General features: G+C 40.4%; 2 protein-coding genes across 14 annotated transcripts in view; both read right to left on the bottom strand.

Annotated features, from left to right (window-relative positions):
- Positions 1 to 223: 223 nt before the first annotated feature.
- Positions 224 to 8,938, bottom strand: LOC126401954 (gastrula zinc finger protein XlCGF57.1-like). Of its 4 annotated transcripts, XR_007571142.1 has the most exons (4): positions 8,566 to 8,938; positions 6,497 to 7,860; positions 5,212 to 5,291; positions 3,455 to 3,595 (listed from the first exon to the last, which is right to left on the bottom strand). XR_007571142.1 is itself a non-coding variant. In XM_050063543.1 (3 exons), exons 1-3 carry the CDS (start codon positions 8,735 to 8,737, stop codon positions 2,271 to 2,273), a joined length of 1,506 nt encoding a protein of 501 aa, XP_049919500.1. In that variant the 5' UTR covers positions 8,738 to 8,934; the 3' UTR covers positions 225 to 2,270. The 4 variants fall into 4 exon arrangements, 3 of the variants coding, with proteins under 3 accessions (XP_049919502.1, XP_049919501.1, XP_049919500.1); XM_050063543.1 differs by lacking the exons at positions 3,455 to 3,595; positions 5,212 to 5,291 and adding an exon at positions 225 to 3,145 and having other exon boundaries at positions 7,402 to 7,860; positions 8,566 to 8,934; XM_050063545.1 differs by lacking the exons at positions 5,212 to 5,291; positions 6,497 to 7,860 and having other exon boundaries at positions 224 to 3,595; positions 8,566 to 8,937.
- Positions 8,939 to 9,758: 820 nt separating this feature from the next.
- The window catches only part of abi2b (abl-interactor 2b), a 22,783-nt gene continuing 14,823 nt past the window's right edge, over positions 9,759 to 17,718 (bottom strand). For 4 of the 10 annotated variants that reach the window (XM_050063122.1, XM_050063124.1, XM_050063125.1 and 1 more), the window contains 4 exons: positions 16,105 to 16,269; positions 14,955 to 15,041; positions 12,401 to 12,586; positions 9,759 to 12,263 (listed from right to left, as the gene is read on the bottom strand). In XM_050063122.1, coding sequence (XP_049919079.1) covers positions 12,088 to 12,263; positions 12,401 to 12,586; positions 14,955 to 15,041; positions 16,105 to 16,269 — 614 coding nt within the window. In that variant the 3' untranslated portion in view covers positions 9,759 to 12,087. The remainder of the gene's footprint in view (positions 12,264 to 12,400; positions 12,587 to 14,954; positions 15,042 to 16,104; positions 16,270 to 17,718) is intronic. The other 6 variants (XM_050063123.1, XM_050063126.1, XM_050063128.1 and 3 more) reach the window with 2 other exon arrangements.

The raw sequence follows: 17,718 nt of genomic DNA, 5'->3' as shown, positions 1-17,718 counted from the left end.
AGTTTTTGAGATAAAATTCTGAAATTTGCCACACATCATCTACCATGACTCTAGAATTTTGTCATTTTTTTCATGAACATTCAAGATTTATTTAGCAAGAATTTGCATGTATATGTTTACAGTAATGTTTACAGTCAAACATTTTGATGCACTGTAGGCTCAATTTTTGATAAATCAAAAATCTGAGAAACATAGTTTTTGTAGGACAGTCTGAAGATGCTCTGTAGCAAGTTCGGTGTCAATTGAGCAAAAATTGTGGGAGGAGATAGGTTTAAGAAGTTTTACAGTTATTGAAAAAAACAGAGTGATGAACTTCATAATTTTTAATAGGTTTAAATGTACAAAAGTTTCTTCAGTATTGGGGCTACAGTTTGATGAAAGCTGTGAAGTTGTAGCACGTATGGTTGATTTGTTATAAATTTTCAAAGTTTTTAACTTTAGACGCTTGCTGTAGCGCCACCATCAGGACTATTGGCTTGAGTTTACAGCTGAGGATATCTGGCATGAGACTGGACCTTTGTGCAATGTTTGGTGAGTTTTCACCCATTGGAAGTATGATTTCCTCGGAAGAAGACAGAAGAAGAAGAATACCTAGGATTACAATAGTGTCCTGGCAGCTTAGCTGCCCGGACCCTAAATATTGACCTATGTGTGGTTGCCAAGCAACAGGTTCCAGAACCAATGTGGCTAGCTTGCTGTTTCCGCTGCTTTCCATGGTTTATAGTCTGAGCACTTTTTTATGAATTGATTTTTATTGAAGATGTACAGAACACATACAGCAGCATTCACATTCATTAATTACCAAGGAAACTATAACAGTAGAAACTAGAACACAAATGTAAACTTATTACAAAGGAAGTTCTGTACTGAAATGCAGTATTAAACAACACAGGAGAAAACTAATAAAATAAGACTAATGTAATAATAATAATAATACAGTCTATGGTTATAGTCTGAGACTTCAGGTGTAATGTGGTATTCTTGAATCACCACCTCACAAAGCTGATGTCAGAATACACACATGCAGGGTTCCCACAGTCATAGAAAACCTGGAAAAGGCATGGAATTTTGTTGTGTATAATAAAATGTTTACAGTAATCTTCCGAGCATATCTTTCCACATAATGTAACGTAACAGAAAATGTATTTATTTTCTAATATAATGTAATGACAGTGTGATTTAACATTAGGGCTCATGAATCCCAAATTGTCCATCATTGTGTGAATGGTCACAGAAATTCTATTTTGTATTTATTTTACTAAAGAAAACATGCCTCACAAACCCACCTGCATATTTTCTCTAAAAATTAAATACAAATAAGTTTTTTTTGAAAAATTCTACATTTTTTTCTTGAATTTTTTTTTTGTTTAAAGAATAATTATTTTTTTCTTTAAAAATTTGAAAAAAAGCATGCAGTGGGAGTCATGTCTTCTTTATAAAAAATGTCCATTTTTTGTGAATAATTTACCATGTAAAAATGTTCTTCTTTCTTTAAGACTTCTTTAAGACACTGCGTATGGCGTTTTTTCTTTTCGAACGCACATGGGTGGATTTAGGCAACAAAAGCACATGGTTGGGTTTAAGAAAAAAGAACAGGGTTTGGCAAATCTGACAGGACAGGAACACCGCTATATATTTTTTTAATTTCAAAGAAAACATGCGAGCGGGTTTGGGATGCATATTTTGCCAAAATTACACAATTTCTCACAGCCAAAAACTGTAAAAACAGAAATTATTGTTATATTTTCAAAAATACAACGGTCCTTGAACACCTCATGTGCAACAAATGCTTCTGTCAGGAAAAAATGTCACTAAATCTGAGCTTCATCTTGACATTTCATCAAATCACTTTATTCTACATTTTAAATTTGGCTAAAAATAAACCGTTTGCACAAACTAACCAGCAACTTTTTCAACTCCAGTTCGTCTTCAACTTTTAATATTCAAACATCAAAGGGTAAGTTTTAAAAATCTAATAACTAATTTTCCACCGGTCACTCTGGGAGGTTCAAGGAAAAATCTCTGTAGCTTTGGGAAGGGTCAAAATAAAAAAACAAAAAGTAAATTTTATTATAAGCCCTTGAAAAGTTTTGATATTTGTCCATAAACCTGTGTGGGAACCCCGCACATGAAATCAGGAAAACGTTCATTGCCCACACTCCTCTCATTGCTCGGACTGATTAGTTGCAGCATCATGTGGAACATCATCTCTCATGTTTTGCAAGTATACAGCTTCTCACCTGTGTGGCTGCTCATATGCCTTTTCAATGCTAATCTTTTCCCACAAGTGCAGAAAGGCAAAGCTTCTTCCTCTTCAAGTGTATCTTCAAAGCACAGTTATTTCTGAAATCTTTCCCACATGATTTGCAGGAATACGGCTTCTCATCTGTGTGGACCGTCATGTGCTTCTTCAAATTCCCCATGATAATGAATGTTTTCCCACAGGTCTTGCAGGGGTACGGCCTCTCACCTGCATGTAATCTCATATGAACCTTCAAGGCACAGCTCAGTCTGAAATTTTTCCCACATGTCTTGCACGTATACGGCTTCTCACCTGTGTGGATTCTCATGTGGCCTTTCAGGTGAGTGCTGCATCTGTAATCTTTCCCACATATATTACAAGTATACGGCCTCTCACCCGAGTGAGTCCTCATGTGAACCAGCAGGCCGCTACCCCATTTGAAACCTTTCCCACATGTTTTGCAGCAGTACGGCGTCTCACCTGTGTGAGTTCTCATGTGAGCATTCAAGTCCGATGCCTTGTAAAAACTTTTCCCACACGTGTCGCACGCAAACGGTTTCTCGCCTGTGTGGGCTCTTCTCATGTGGACTGTCACTTCAGCATTACATCTGAAAGATCTCCCACATGTCCTGCACGTATATGGTTTCTCTCCTGTGTGGATTTTCATGTGCTTTTTCAAGTCTGGCATCTGACAGAACCTCCTCTCACAGATGCTGCAGGAATACGGTCTGTCACCGGTGTGGAGCGTCATATGAGCTTTTAGCGTTGATGTCCGACTGAATCTTTTCCCGCACTCGTTGCAAGCATACGGCTTCTTGTCTATGTGGATTCTCAGGTGTCTTCCCAGTGATGACTTATGCTTCAAGTCCTTTCCACACTTGTCACATCTGAAAGGCCATTTACCTGCAGGAGTATGGCTCTCTAACAAGTTCAGGCTGTTTACACTGTCATTGCTTTGGTGATGTTTTTTGTTTGGTTTTGGCTCTGCGTTTCTGGTTGATCCTGAGTCTCCGTGCTCGCCTCCTTTCTGATCTTGGCTCTGAAAATTGTGAGACAGACATGCTTCTGATATGACAGAGTATATAACTGGCACTACAGACTCGTTCTCTGCTGTATTTAGAGCTTCACCAGGGTTGAAGTTCAGAGTCAGATCATTACTGTATTCACTTTCCTCATCTGTAGGAGTCAACGTAAAGGCATCAGCCTCCTGCTTCGGTTCAAGCTGCTCTCTCTCCTGACTGGTGCAGAGTTCCTCTTGTTCCTCTTTAATCTGATGAGGCTGTGGCTCCTCTTCATCCAGACTGGAGTCGGCGAGAACGTCCTCCTCCTTTAAGACTTGTTGCTGTGGGAGATCTGGAGGGACACAGAACACACAACAGCTGAAAGATGTTTTTGAAGAAATCTTCAAACCAGCAAACTTACATCCCCTACAGTTTGCATAGAAAGCAAATCGATCCACAGAGGATTCAATATTCACTACATTGCGCGTCACTCTGTCGCACCATGAAGGGAAAAACACCTACGCCAGGATCCTCTTCATCGGGTTCAGCTCAGCGTTCAACACCATCAGATGGTCAGGGCGGGCAGTCACATATCAAAACCAATCTCAGTGAGAACAGGTGTACCCCAGGGCTGCGTCCTAAGCCCCCTGCTGGTCACCCTATTTGCTGACGAGGTGGGGCAGCTAACAGCATAGTGCGATCTCAACAATGTGGCTCTCAATGGAGACAAAACCAAACAGATGGTGATCGATTTCAGGAGCTCTGGCTGGCACCATCATTTGCCCATAATCAATAATGGAGCAGCTGTAGAGAGGGTCAGTAACACCAAGTTTGTGGGTGAGCACCTGGCGGACAACCTGACCTCTACCATCAACACTTAGCCAGAACCAAAAAGGCTCAACAGCTGCTCCAGCCCCTTCTGGAGCCCTAAGGAGGGCAGGTCTACCCAATCCAGCCCTCACCACCTTCCACAAGGGACACCACTGAGAGTATTGTGACCTATGACCTTACGCCCTGGTTTGGAAACTGCAATCAGAATCAGACAACTTTATTAATCCTACCAGGGGCAATTTGTTTGAACAGCTTGCCTTGCACACATACTGTAACATACAGTAACACGTAGACACACAGATAGATGAGTAATAAATAGGGGAAATCAGGGAAATAAGGAATGCTGGAAAATATAAAATAGATAAGGCACAGGAGGTTAGATATAAAAAGCTAACAGATGGTTGAATATCTATCTATACATAGTTATTTTCTCTAACATTGCTAGGACTGGGATAGCAGCAGTATGTCTCTTTTTATGTATATATATATATATATATACATGAGAAAAATGACAATAACAATAAACCGAATTTTGAAAAAGAAAATGGCACCACTGTGATGGTCGAGAAAATGCCAAAAAATTAGTTCCATTATTAATAAAAACTTCGATAATTTAACAATTGAATTGCTGTGTTTTATGCTGAGAAAGTGACTCACCTATCCTGTGTATCTTTATCTCAGGTTTCCAAACGATATCCAGCAGTCTGCGCTGACGGCCGATCTCTTCTTCATACGCAGTTACTGTTTTCTTAAAAACTCTGAATATTTCTTCCGCAGCAGCAGCGAGACGGTCGTTTATAAACTCTTTAAAATGCTCAGCTGAAGACATTGTTGTTTACTAATTTAATTAATTGATACTCGTCTGCGCTGAGGTTGTAACTCCAGCAACATGAGCATGAAAATGCCGCGAAAGGCGCTAGAGCTGGTGTTTACTTCCGCTGGAGTCACACTGATGAGTTCCGGCGGTGCAGTGAGCTGATACTTTGTTCCGCTTCCGTCTCTCTCACTTAATTTCACAAGTAGGAATTGTTATATTCCTTCACTACTACATTTAACTGACGTCTTTTTCAGGTGTTTCGCAGACACTAATTTTGACTAAAAATAGGGTGTATCATAGATATCATATACAGTAGATACCTCGTTAACGGCTTCGGCCCGTTTCAGCGATGCATCAACGTCGCCGCCATCTTGGGGAGGTCACGGCCGGCTGGCTAGCACTGTTGTGTATGGAGATAAGAACAGAAACCAGCTGGTTCAGATTAACATTATAAACAATACAAATATGGCTCATTCATAAATGCAACCTCAGTGATACATATATATGTATAAATAAGATTTTTATTGAAGATGTATAGAACACATACAGCAGCATTCACATTCATTAATTACCAAGGAAACTCACCAGAAACACAAATGTAAACATCTTACATGATTTAAATTACAAAGGGAGTTCTTTCAACTAAGTTTTAAATTGAAATGTATTAAACAACACATGAGAAAATTAATAAAATAATACTATATAATAATAATAATAATAATACAGCCTATGGTTATACCACTTTTTCAACGACTGCTTTTACTTTCACCATCAGTCACACACATCTGCTGCCTTGAGGAACAGAATTTGCTTGCAGTCTGAGACTATTCTTGAATCACCACCTCACAAAGCTGATGTCAGAATACACACATGCAGGGTTCCCACAGTCATAGAAAACCTGGAAAAGTCATGGAATTTCTTTTGTGTATAGTAAAATGTTTACAGTAATCTTCAAAGGATATCCTTCCACATAATAACGTAACAAATTTATTTACTTTCTGATATTTTTGAATAAGATAAATATAATGTAATGACAGTGTGATTTAACACTAGGGCTCATGAATCCCAAATTGTCCATCACCCACCTGCATATTTTCTCTAAAAATTAAATACAAATAAAAGTTACATTTTTTCCCTTGAATTTTTTGTTTAAAGAAATATTTATCTTTTTCTTGAAAATTTTGAAACAAAGCATGCAGTGGGAGTCATGTCTTGTTTTTTAAAAAAATGTACTTTTTTGTCAAGAATTTTTCTTGTAAAAATTTTTCTTTAAAAAAAATGAAAATAAATAAATAAACACACTACCTAACGTAAGTTTTAAAAATATAATAACTAATTTTCCGCTGGTCACTCTGGGAGGCTCAAAGGAAAAATATCTGTAGCTTTGGGAAGGGTCAAAATAAAAACTTTTTTTATTTTTTTTTAATTTTTTTTATTATAAGCCCTTGAAAAGTTTTGATATTTGTCCATAAACCTGTGTGGGAACCCCGCACATGAAATCAGGAAAACGTTCATTGCCCACACTCCTCTCATTGCTCGGACTGATTAGTTGCAGCATCATGTGGAACATCATCTCTCATGTTTTGCAAGTATACAGCTTCTCACCTGTGTGGCTGCTCATATGCCTTTTCAATGCTAATCTTTTCCCACAAGTGCAGAAAGGCAAAGCGTCTCCCTCTTCAAGTGTATTTTCAATGCACAGTTATTTCTGAAATCTTTGCCACATGATTTGCAGGAATACGGCTTCTCATCTGTGTGGACCGTCATGTGCTTCTTCAAATTCCCCATGATAATGAATGTTTTCCCACAGGTCTTGCAGGGGTACGGCCTCTCACCTGCATGTAATCTCATATGAACCTTCAAGGCACAGCTCAGTCTGAAATTTTTCCCACATGTCTTGCACGTATACGGCTTCTCACCTGTGTGGATTCTCATGTGGCCTTTCAGGTGAGTGCTGCATCTGTAATCTTTCCCACATATATTACAAGTATACGGCCTCTCACCCGAGTGAGTCCTCATGTGAACCAGCAGGCCGCTACCCCATTTGAAACCTTTCCCACATGTTTTGCAGCAGTACGGCGTCTCACCTGTGTGAGTTCTCATGTGAGCATTCAAGTCCGATGCCTTGTAAAAACTTTTCCCACACGTGTCGCACGCAAACGGTTTCTCGCCTGTGTGGGCTCTTCTCATGTGGACTGTCACTTCAGCATTACATCTGAAAGATCTCCCACATGTCCTGCACGTATATGGTTTCTCTCCTGTGTGGATTTTCATGTGCTTTTTCAAGTCTGGCATCTGACAGAACCTCCTCTCACAGATGCTGCAGGAATACGGTCTGTCACCGGTGTGGAGCGTCATATGAGCTTTTAGCGTTGATGTCCGACTGAATCTTTTCCCGCACTCGTTGCAAGCATACGGCTTCTTGTCTATGTGGATTCTCAGGTGTCTTTCCAGCGATGACTTATGCTTCAAGTCCTTTCCACACTTGTGACATCTGAAAGGCCATTTACCTGCAGGAGTATGGCTCTCTAACAAGTTCAGGCTGTTTACACTGTCACTGCTTTGGTGATGTTTTTTGTTTGGTTTTGGCTCTGCGTTTCTGGTTGATCCTGAGTCTCCGTGCTCGCCTCCTTTCTGATCTTGGCTCAGAGAATTGTGAGACAGGTGGTCACTGTGTGCTTCTGATATGACAGAGTATATAACTGGCACTACAGACTCGTTCTCTGCTGTATTTAGAGCTTCACCAGGGCTGAAGTTCAGAGTCAGATCATTACTGTATTCACTTTCCTCATCTGTAGGAGTCAACGTAAAGGCATCAGCCTCCTGCTTCGGTTCAAGCTGCTCTCTCTCCTGACTGGTGCAGAGTTCCTCTTGTTCCTCTTTAATCTGATGAGGCTGTGGGTCCTCTTCATCCAGACTGGAGTCGGCAAAAACGTCCTCCTCCTTTAAGACTTGTTGCTGTGGGAGATCTGGAGGGACACAGAACACAAAACAGCTGAAAGATGTTTTTGAAGAAATCTTCAAACCAGCAAACTTACATCCCCTACAGTTTGCATAGAAAGCAAATTGATCCACAGAGGATTCAATACCCACCACACTCCACCTCACCCTGTCCCACCTTGAACAACTTCCTGTCACAGAAGCAGCAGATGGTCAGGGTGGGCAGTCAAAACTAATCTCAATGAGAACAGGTGTACCTCAGGGCTGCGTCCTTAGCCCCCTGCTGTTCACCCTGCTACCTCCGACTGTACTTTTAGATTTAACACCAACCACATCTTCAAGTTTGCCGAGGACACAACAGTAGTGGGACTCGTTGGCAACAGGGCTGAGGTGGGGCAACTAACAGCATGGTGCAATCTCAACAATCTCTCTCAAAGGAGACAAAACCAAACAGATGGTGATCGATTTCAGGAGCTCTAGCTGGCACCATCATTTGCCCATAATCATTGATGGAGCAGCTGTAGAGAGGATCAGTAACACCAAGTTCATTTTGATGGTTGACAGTGCAGGTATTAATGTGAGGTGATTAAATTAAAGTGTAAGAGCAGTGCAATTTAAGTTAAATATATGTACAGATACCAATTCAGACAGATTTCTTTCCTTTTTTGGGGGGTAGAAGGTACTTCAAAGTAAAAGGAAATAAGAATGCTAGACAACATGAAGGTTTTACTCACCTATCCTGTGAATCTTTATCTCAGGTTTCCAAACGATATCCAGCAGTCTGCGCTGACGGCCGATCTCTTCTTCATACTCGGTCACTGTTTTCTTAAAAACTCTGAATATTTCTTCCGCAGCAGCAGCGAGACGGTCGTTTATAAACTCTTTAAAATGCTCAGCTGAAGACATTGTTGTTTAATAATTTAATTTATTAATACTCGTCTGTGCTGAGGTTGTAACTCCAGCAACATCAGCATGTGAATGCTGCGAAAGGCGCTAGCGCTTGTGTTTACTTCCGCTGGAGTCACACTGATGAGTTCCGGAAGTGCAGCGAGCTGATACTTTGTTCCGCTTCCGTCTCTCTCACTTTTATGCTCTCACTTAATGTCACAGGTAGAAATGTTTACTGTCCTTTCACTACTACATTTAACTGACATCTTTTTGAGGTGTTTCGCAGACGCTCATTTGGAATAAAAAGTCGGACAACTAGTAAAGCGGGACATTGACCCTTTGCTAAGTCCCGCCCCCGGACGCAGACTGGCCAATCATGACATCCCAAATCTGCCCGCATGCAAGAAAGATTTTTTTTAATATAAAAATATTAACAAACAAAATATTAAAAAAAAGAAAAAAAAGAAAACACGACTTCCAAACTGCCAAATGCTTTCTTTCAAATTTAAAATAAAGAAATATTTATTTTAAAAAGAATTAAAGAGGAAAAAAATTAAAATAAAATAAAAAGTTTAGAAAAACAATTTTTTAATTTTGAAAGAAAATATATAGCTGGATTTTGAAAAAAAAAAAATCTTTAAAAAAATCAGCAGGAAAATAATTACAAAATAAAATTCCTCAATCTATTCACACAGTACTTTGGGAGTCATGATCCTAAATGTTAAATCACACTGTCATGACATATTTCTCTTATTCAGAAATATCTGATTCAAATAGCTGTCATGCAGGAAAGGAGAGACTGATCGCAGGGAGAAATAAAAGAAACGTAAGTGATGGGAAACAAAAAGTTGACTCACGTTGGTGCATAAAAGAACTACATTACTTTTTTTTCAACAGCTTCTAAAGTCTCAAACGGGCATCACTTGCATTTAAAATGAATGGCAACTACACATTTTGAGCTGTAACACAAACCAGAGTAGACTATTATCAGAAAGCCATCCTATGATTACTCTGTGAAAACAAGAACCAACTACACCAATAAATCTTAATAGTTTTATTGTCTTTGTTCTCATGATTTTACAAATATGATACTTCTGCAATTCAACTTTAACTGTGCAACACAATGGCATTATGGACTGTTAAACTCGACATCCCGAGGGACGTCTGTGACTCCAGGGAGCTGTGAATCCTGCAGACCAGGGGCCTTATTTGGGTTTGTATTTTTTTTTTTAGTGTCATCCTACGAGTGCTCTGAAACAAGAGTCAATCTTGCGTGTTACATTTCTCATCGTTCAACTCCGGCCTGCTTCTTTGTCCGCAGGATTCACTAGCAGCTTTAAACACACGATTTCTCACCCCCGACGTAATGACGGCTACTGTCAGGAGGGGAGGAAGCCGGGTCCCTCCCCTCCCTCCATCTCTCCCTCCCTCCCTCCCTCCTCCCCCACAGGTCAGAGAGCGACTCCTCGGACGTGGGCTTGAATTAAGTTGTACAGTCTCTTTGGATGAGGCTGGTGGTACTTGGTCAGAGCTGCAGGGCTGCTTGTCTTTTTAAGAATGGGTGATCTCGCCACGTAGGTTTTTGGGACACCAGTACAGATAAGAACAATGGCATGCAAGACTCACATACAGACCCACTTGTTATTATTTCGTTTTTTTTTTTTTAATAGAAAATAAAGATTCTGACATAAGTACAAGCACTGAGCCCTCGCAAACACCCAACAGCCAAGCGTATTGGAAACTTTACGGAGGACGAACGACGCCTAAACCGACGACGTTAAGAAGTATCGGGGGCTTGCGACGGTTAAGAACCATTTCAACACAACAGCTGGCATCTTTTCATATTCAGTAAGTCCTGTTTTGAGGACATAATACATCTCACATTTATATTATTTCTTCTTCTACACCTTTTTACTACAAATGTATGTGCTTTTGATTCAAAACAACTCGGGAAAACTGAGAGAAAGAAAATAAAGATTTGTTGTTCAACGACAATCCACCCCACTCTGGCCAATTTATTGCAAATGAAGTGATAACCTCTGAACAGCAACACACACTTCAATATGGCACAAGCGTCTTCGAAATGACCTAAATGCATCGTCGTCGTAGTCGTGGGTGAATATCAAAAACCAAACCACACCATATCTAAAAATATTAAGACATTAATCATCAGTAGAGCAGAAAAGAAATGCTTTTTTTCCCTCCTCGTCGAAACATGCAGTCTGCCGCTCTGCAAGCAAAACCCGATTCTGGACCCATTGGTGAAACGTCAAAAAGAAAAGAAAAATGTCTTCGTCTCAAATGCATATGAACACTGCAAATGATTAGCCTCGCCAGTCGAGCTAATATACTTCTATTATTCATGACAGGAGCTGCAGACTTCAAAATCCAGGTCACTGTGCAACTGAGGATCTCGCTTTCCTCTCCGATTTGAGGGCTGGATGACGATTCCTTCGCGCGTTAAAATGCACACTGGCCAGCAAAGTGAAGCATGTAGTGACTCTACTCCTTTTCAAAATATAAAGAAGCAAAAAAAAACCAAAAATCTTGGTTTAAAGCACTCTGTTTGCTTCCAGACGTCTTTTCTGACCCACTTTCATTGAGCTCCGTGTGTCACCTTAAGACATTTCATGTGCTTATCCTAGTGAACGTCAGCTTTGGCACACTCTCTGCTGAGGTACCTAAACAAATATTTTGTCAAGTACTGAAACTACTGTTTATTCCCCCCCATCGAGGATATTGTTGTTGCATTATACTTTATATATAGAGGAGTATTTTTCTCTAAAATGTCTCTGGAGTGTTCAGGAGAGAATCTACACATGAAGGCATTCTCCTCCAGCCCTTTCTCCGAGGCTGCCACGTGGAAACCCCCGACTACATCCCTCACAGCAGCCCCATCTACGTGCTCACCATTTATCCCACTACAAAATCCAAATAAATATCTTTTAAAATAAGGGCAAATTGGTAAAACAAAACAAAAAAAATGAAGCTAAATCAATGTAGTGGCCTCATAAATGTAACACAAAACTCTCAAAGTACAATAAATCCATCACCGTCCAGTCCTCAGTCAAATAAAGAAAGAAAGAAAGAAATATTACAGGGAAGGATATATCTAGAGTAGTGGTTGTTTTACAATGGCGCCTATGTCGAGAGAGTGACTGGGCATCAGTTTGTCATGTTGCAACTTCTTTAAAAACTGCATCTTCTTCCCCCCCTGTCTCTCTTCTCTCTCTTTGCCCGGAGGTGATCATGCTCTGTCTGATCAAAGTCTTTGACCTTTAACCCTTGGCTCCCCTCCCTCCCCTTCCCTTCCCCAATCAAACGCTCCTCCCGCTCCTCTTCCTCGTCGGCTCAAGAGGGGGGATTGTTCAGTCGGCGTAGTGCATGATGGACTCGACGTAGTTGCCGGGGAAGAGGCCCGTGGTCCCGTTCATCACGCCCTCGTACCAGCCGTCGTCATTCTTCTTGATCACGTAGATGATGGCGCCCTCCTGGAACGAAAGCTCGTCTTCCTTGTCTCGAGCGTAGTCGTAGATGGCCACCACTGCAGGAACGTAAAGGACAAATTGTAATCAGAATGAACCATACTACGTTTGGCGTAAGGCTGACATGAGTAACTGAGGGAGTGGTGCAGCCTCAATGCCTGTTTCAGTAGTTTAGGATGGAGCAGTGAAGGCTGACCTTTCTCCATGTAGCTGCGTGGGGCCCAGGGCGGGTCCTCCTCGGCGTAGGGGTCACTGTACTCCACCACCGCCGACTCCTCTTCATCCTCATCGTCCTCGTAGTCCTCCGGCGGCGGAGGAGGAGGTGTGGGCTCCTCAAACACCGGCTCCTCGGCGGGCGGAGGTGGGGGCGGCACGTCTGAGACTGGAAATAGTTTTCAGGCAGGCGGGAAGAGAAAGAGGACCAATTAGAGGCGGAGGACGGAGCACAAAGACGACTGCGTTAGTCAGGGATTCATTCTCATGCACTGGAGGCAGGAGCAGAAACAGACCATGCTGGATGCATTCAGATGCTCAGCGCTGTGCTTTTTATTCACTGTGGAATTTAATAACCACAGCACTTTAATATTGAACTGCAAGCACAGTATGTGCAAACACAGAACAGTGTGACACAACAGGAACAAAATGTGCACACACTGATTCAACATGCATTTACAGAAACTCAACGAGGGACCTTGGTTAGAGGGATTCTCCAGAGAAATCACAGTGACAACACACAATAAAATTACACAGAAACTTGATCATGCTTATGAACATGCTTCATTATTCATGTCATGCTTTACATGTCTTTTTTTTCCTTGCTGACACATATTGTCGTGTTAAGAAGTGGTCGTCCACCAACATCTGCTGCCAAAGGGACCAGAAGTCACCTCCCACTTAGTTATTGTTAAAAATTCACATCTGTGGTGCAGAAAAACAATCAAACAAAAAACAATCTGCTCATCGTGACAAAAATATGGAATACTGCCAGCCATGAAGGCGATGTTCTTGTTCACAACAATGTGGCAGATAAAAACACAATCCCTAGTTATCTTATATTCCACTCCAGATGTACAGAGTATGGAAGCCTACTGCCGCCAATGCAATGACAAAAAAAAAGAGAGATACTAAGTCATAATTCTGAGATACTACATCATTGTTTTAAGATACAAAGTTATATTTTTAAGATACTAAGTCATTATTTTGTGATACTAAGTCCTTACTTTGTGATGCCAAGTCATTATTTAGGGATATTAAGTCATTATTTTGAGATACTGAGTTATTATTTTTAGATACTAAGTTATTACTTTGCTATACTAAGTCATTATTTAGTGATATTAAGTCACGGCATTGCCTAACTAAGTAATTATTTTGCCATATTAAGTCATAATTTTGAGATACTGAGTTATTATTTTGAGATACTAAGTCATTATTTAAGACACTAAGTCATTATTTTAAGACACTAAGTCATTATTTAAGACACTAAGTCATTATTTGGAGACACTAACTCATAATTTTGAGATACTAAGTCATTATTTTGGGATACTAAGTCATTATTTTTAGACACTAAGTCATAATTTTGAGATGCTAAGTCATAATTTAGCCATACTAAGTCATTATTTTGGGATACTTAGTCATTATTTTTAGACACTAAGTCATAATTTTGAGATGCTAAGTCATAATTTTGAGAAACCAAGTCATCATTTTTAGACACTAAGTCATTATTTAGCCATACTAAGTCATAATTTTGAGATACTAAGTCATTTTGAGAAACTAAGTCATAATTTTGAGATACTAAGTCATTATTTTGGGATACTAAGTCATTATTTTGAGAAACTAAGTCATAATTTAGCCATACTAAGTCATTATTTTGGGATACTTAGTCATTATTTTTAGACACTAAGTCATAATTTTGAGATACTAAGTCATAATTTTGAGAAACCAAGTCATCATTTTTAGACACTAAGTCATTATTTAGCCATACTAAGTCATAATTTTGAGATACTAAGTCATTTTGAGAAACTAAGTCATAATTTTGAGATACTAAGTCATTATTTTGGGATACTAAGTCATTATTTTGAGAAACTAAGTCATAATTTAGCCATACTAAGTCATTATTTTGGGATACTTAGTCATTTTGAGAAACTAAGTCATAATTTTGAGATACTAAGTCATAATTTTGAGATACTAAGTCATTTTGAGAAACTAAGTCATAATTTTGGGATACTAAGTCATTATTTTGGGATACTTAGTCATTATTTTTAGACACTAAGTCATTATTTTGAGAAACTAAGTCATAATTTTAGAGACTAAGTCATTTTGAGAAAGATTCTCCGTAATTTAAGATACTTAGTCATTATTTCGAGAACATATTTCATTAGAATGGTTTACAGGATTTTTCATCACATAGGCAGATATGGACCTCCATAACAGAGTCACCTGGTGCACCATGATGTTTGTTATATGCACTAATACAGGTATAAAATAAATGTCCTGTGACAGAGTGATAATAATACTCAATTCATAACAAAACGTCTCCTGAGTTCTCACTCTGACAGAGTTACACATTTATAATCTAAGATGGCGGCAGCAGATCCCTGACCCAGCTGATGTTGGAGGTTGATCACTCGTTACTCCAATAAGAAACGATTCCACCAAAGGGGACCAATCACTGACACTACCTGTTTGGGAGAGGACTAAAAACAAACAGTGATCATGCAGTGGGGGGAGTGAGGGGGCTAAAAGCCACTTACTAGTCTCCTGAACTCGGGCCACAAAGCCCATCAGAGGCAGCTGAGGGGTGATCTGCATGGAGGGGGGAGGGGGCGCGAGCGGGCCTGCTATCACCAAACAGTATCAACACACAGAGATGGAGGAGGAGGCCAGAGAGAAGGAGGGGCAGCAGAGACAGGAGAAAATGAGGTGAGAATAACCAAGAGAAGCACAGAAGAGTTAACGAACAGGAACAACAGAGAGTAAATGCAACATTCACAGCATGGAAACAATTATTTTAGCAAAGCACAGACATGACAAATCCATCATTATTATTTTTTTTGTTCCACCTGCAGCTACAGAGACACAGGATATAGGACAGGACTCCCATGTGGCAGATTTAAGCCTGTTTGTCGCTAGCAAAAATTAGCATCAGCACAGCTAACTAGGGCTGGGCGTTGTAACAACTATGTACGGGATATCAGTATATTTTTTCCATCACAGAGCTATCCTCCATTAACACACATAGATCTAAAATAGTTGCTCTTTCTTTTATAAATCTCACATTTATTCCACATAAACTAATAAGGAAAGCTCAGGCTGTTCACCATTTCAGTTTCAACACCTACTGCAGAATAAACTACAGAAGATCACAGGTGCGTCAGTAAAACCAGACAGTGTCAGAGACAAATGGAGGACAGAAGATTGCAAAGAGCAGTGAGGACAGAGAGCTGGTGAAGTCCAGTGAAGGCAGCGAAGTTGATGGGAAATGCCAGAGCACAAAACCAGACAGGAGATCTTTTCATTAAAGATGCAGAAACATGACAGACTGGTGATCTGCTCCCCTCTGAGACCTACAGGCCGGGAGAGAAGCTGGACTCTTTCATTCAGAGCGTTTCACAAAAAAAAAGAAGGAACAGTTCATTTAAGGTCAGAGGATAGAAGACTGGGAAATAAAGAAAATTGAGGTTGTTGGATTTCAACCACAGATTAACAGGTGTCACTGTGTGTATTAAATATGTCCATACACCTCGTTTAGGGTCAAATCTAGATGAGTAAGTTGTTTTCAGTGAATTAAATTCATTACTGTGAAAATACACTAAGAGGTTTTATGTTTAAGAACTTGTGAAGGAAAATGTGAAGGTGATAATCGTCTTTCTTTTCTTGCACACACGCACATGTAAGCAGTACCTTGGTTCTGGGCGAAGTGCGGTCCCCCGTTGAGCTGGCTCTGGTTGTGCGCCATGTTGGGCTGACCGGTGACGGACGAGGGTCTGCGGTACGGCAGCGAGCCTCCCACCTGCGAGTTTTGGGGCTGCTGCACCGGGCGGTTCATGCTGTAGAACTGAGGAGCACCTGAGAGGAGGCGACACCAGGGGGCGGCAAAGAGTCAGTGAATGCTGGCATGTTTAGCCTCCAGGAAATTGGCCCAGGCCTGTATTTAAATGTTAAATATTCATTAACAGTTATAAAAACAGGAGCTTGCTTTGGAATATTTTATAGTAATAGCTGCAAACAAAGCAGCGATAATTCCTGGCAGAAGCCGTAACAAAATGGCAACAAACTTTTTATTGACTAAATGATTAAAATGAATTCATCAGTGTTAACATTTGGCTAACAGGGTTTATTTGCTTCCCTGAACAGCAGCACTGCACATTAACTGACACAACAACAACATCGACAAAAAGGGCAGAATAAAATCACATAAATGAAGAATTCACTGTGCAAGCATTTCACCACACAGCTCATGCATTAAACATCAGAGAAACATCATCATCATCATCATCGACACAGACACAAGCAGCTGATGAGATGCTGTGAGAGATGAAGAGCAGCAGTGGAAGATGGGAAACCCGAGGCAGGTGGCGGAGGAGCTGCTGAGACTTTTGATATTCCAGACGAATTTTGATAAATATTCTGAAGTGCTCAGGAGTGACCTTTAAAGTTGAATTCATTTTTGAGCACCTGCTTGTTTGAGGAGGAAGGTGCTGGAGCTGAGAAAATAAGGCTAAATGTTAATGTTAAATGGAAGCCTGTCGGACTGCACTGTCCTGTTTTACCAACATTTTCTACACTTTGTATAAAAAGGAAAAGAAACTCAATCAACGCCCTCAACAGTCATAACCTTGACCACATATATGATCACAAGATCCATCTGGTTTTTAAATGTCTTGCGCCTCTGCTGCGGCCTCGGCCCGGCTGTTTCGTCCACCCCAGAGCTCGCCTGACAGCTTTTACACCAGCCTAAACAAACTGAACCAAATTGGCAAAGACACCAGTGTTCACTTCAACCAAACTAAACAGATTGTGCCGACCGTACTCTCAAGGACTTTGAAAAGACTTTTTTAAAAAAAGTCTGACACCCTCTCGCTTCGACAGACGATGTGAGCTTTTCGTCACACGCTGCAAGATGTTGCAAGACTACCAGATTATTTCCCATCCTGCTCCTGATAGAAAATATTACACCAAACTCTCTTTAAGAAATATGACATATTAACAATTCTTTACGTGTCTGCAGAAACATGAAACTCTAAAAACACAAGATAAAAAGGTGTTTTCTTCAACCTGGGCCCTATTTTCCTACTCATTGAAACTGAAGAGCAGACGAGGAGAGAGAGGGAGCAGCAACAGGCAGAGGAACATGTCTGACTCCAGCTAAAGGTAAACACACACGTTCATTTCTCCTTTCCGTTATGTTGTCAGATAATTATACTAACAATCCGAGCCTATCTGTGTGAGAAAAATGCACTTTTAGTGGACGTGTTTTGACGTTGTTTGACGCTGTCTGAGTGCCCTATTATTTAA

This window comes from Epinephelus moara, chromosome 15 (assembly GCF_006386435.1).
Source record: "Epinephelus moara isolate mb chromosome 15, YSFRI_EMoa_1.0, whole genome shotgun sequence".
NCBI classification, from domain to species: Eukaryota; Metazoa; Chordata; class Actinopteri; order Perciformes; family Serranidae; genus Epinephelus; species Epinephelus moara.
The sequence above is the reverse complement of the archived record's forward strand: the minus strand, read 5'-3'. Positions and strand labels throughout refer to the sequence as shown.

Coding starts and splice junctions, on each gene's coding strand:
- LOC126401954 (XM_050063543.1), bottom strand. CDS start 8,737: ATGTCTTCAGCTGAGCATTTTAAAGAGTTTATAAACGACCGTCTCGCT. Junction 7,861..8,565: donor GATAAAGATTCACAGGATAG/GTGAGTAAAACC, acceptor GTGTCCCTCCAG/ATCTCCCACAGCAACAAGTC. Junction 3,146..7,401: donor AGAGAGCCATACTCCTGCAG/GTAAATGGCCTT, acceptor ATACTCCTGCAG/GTAAATGGCCTTTCAGATGT.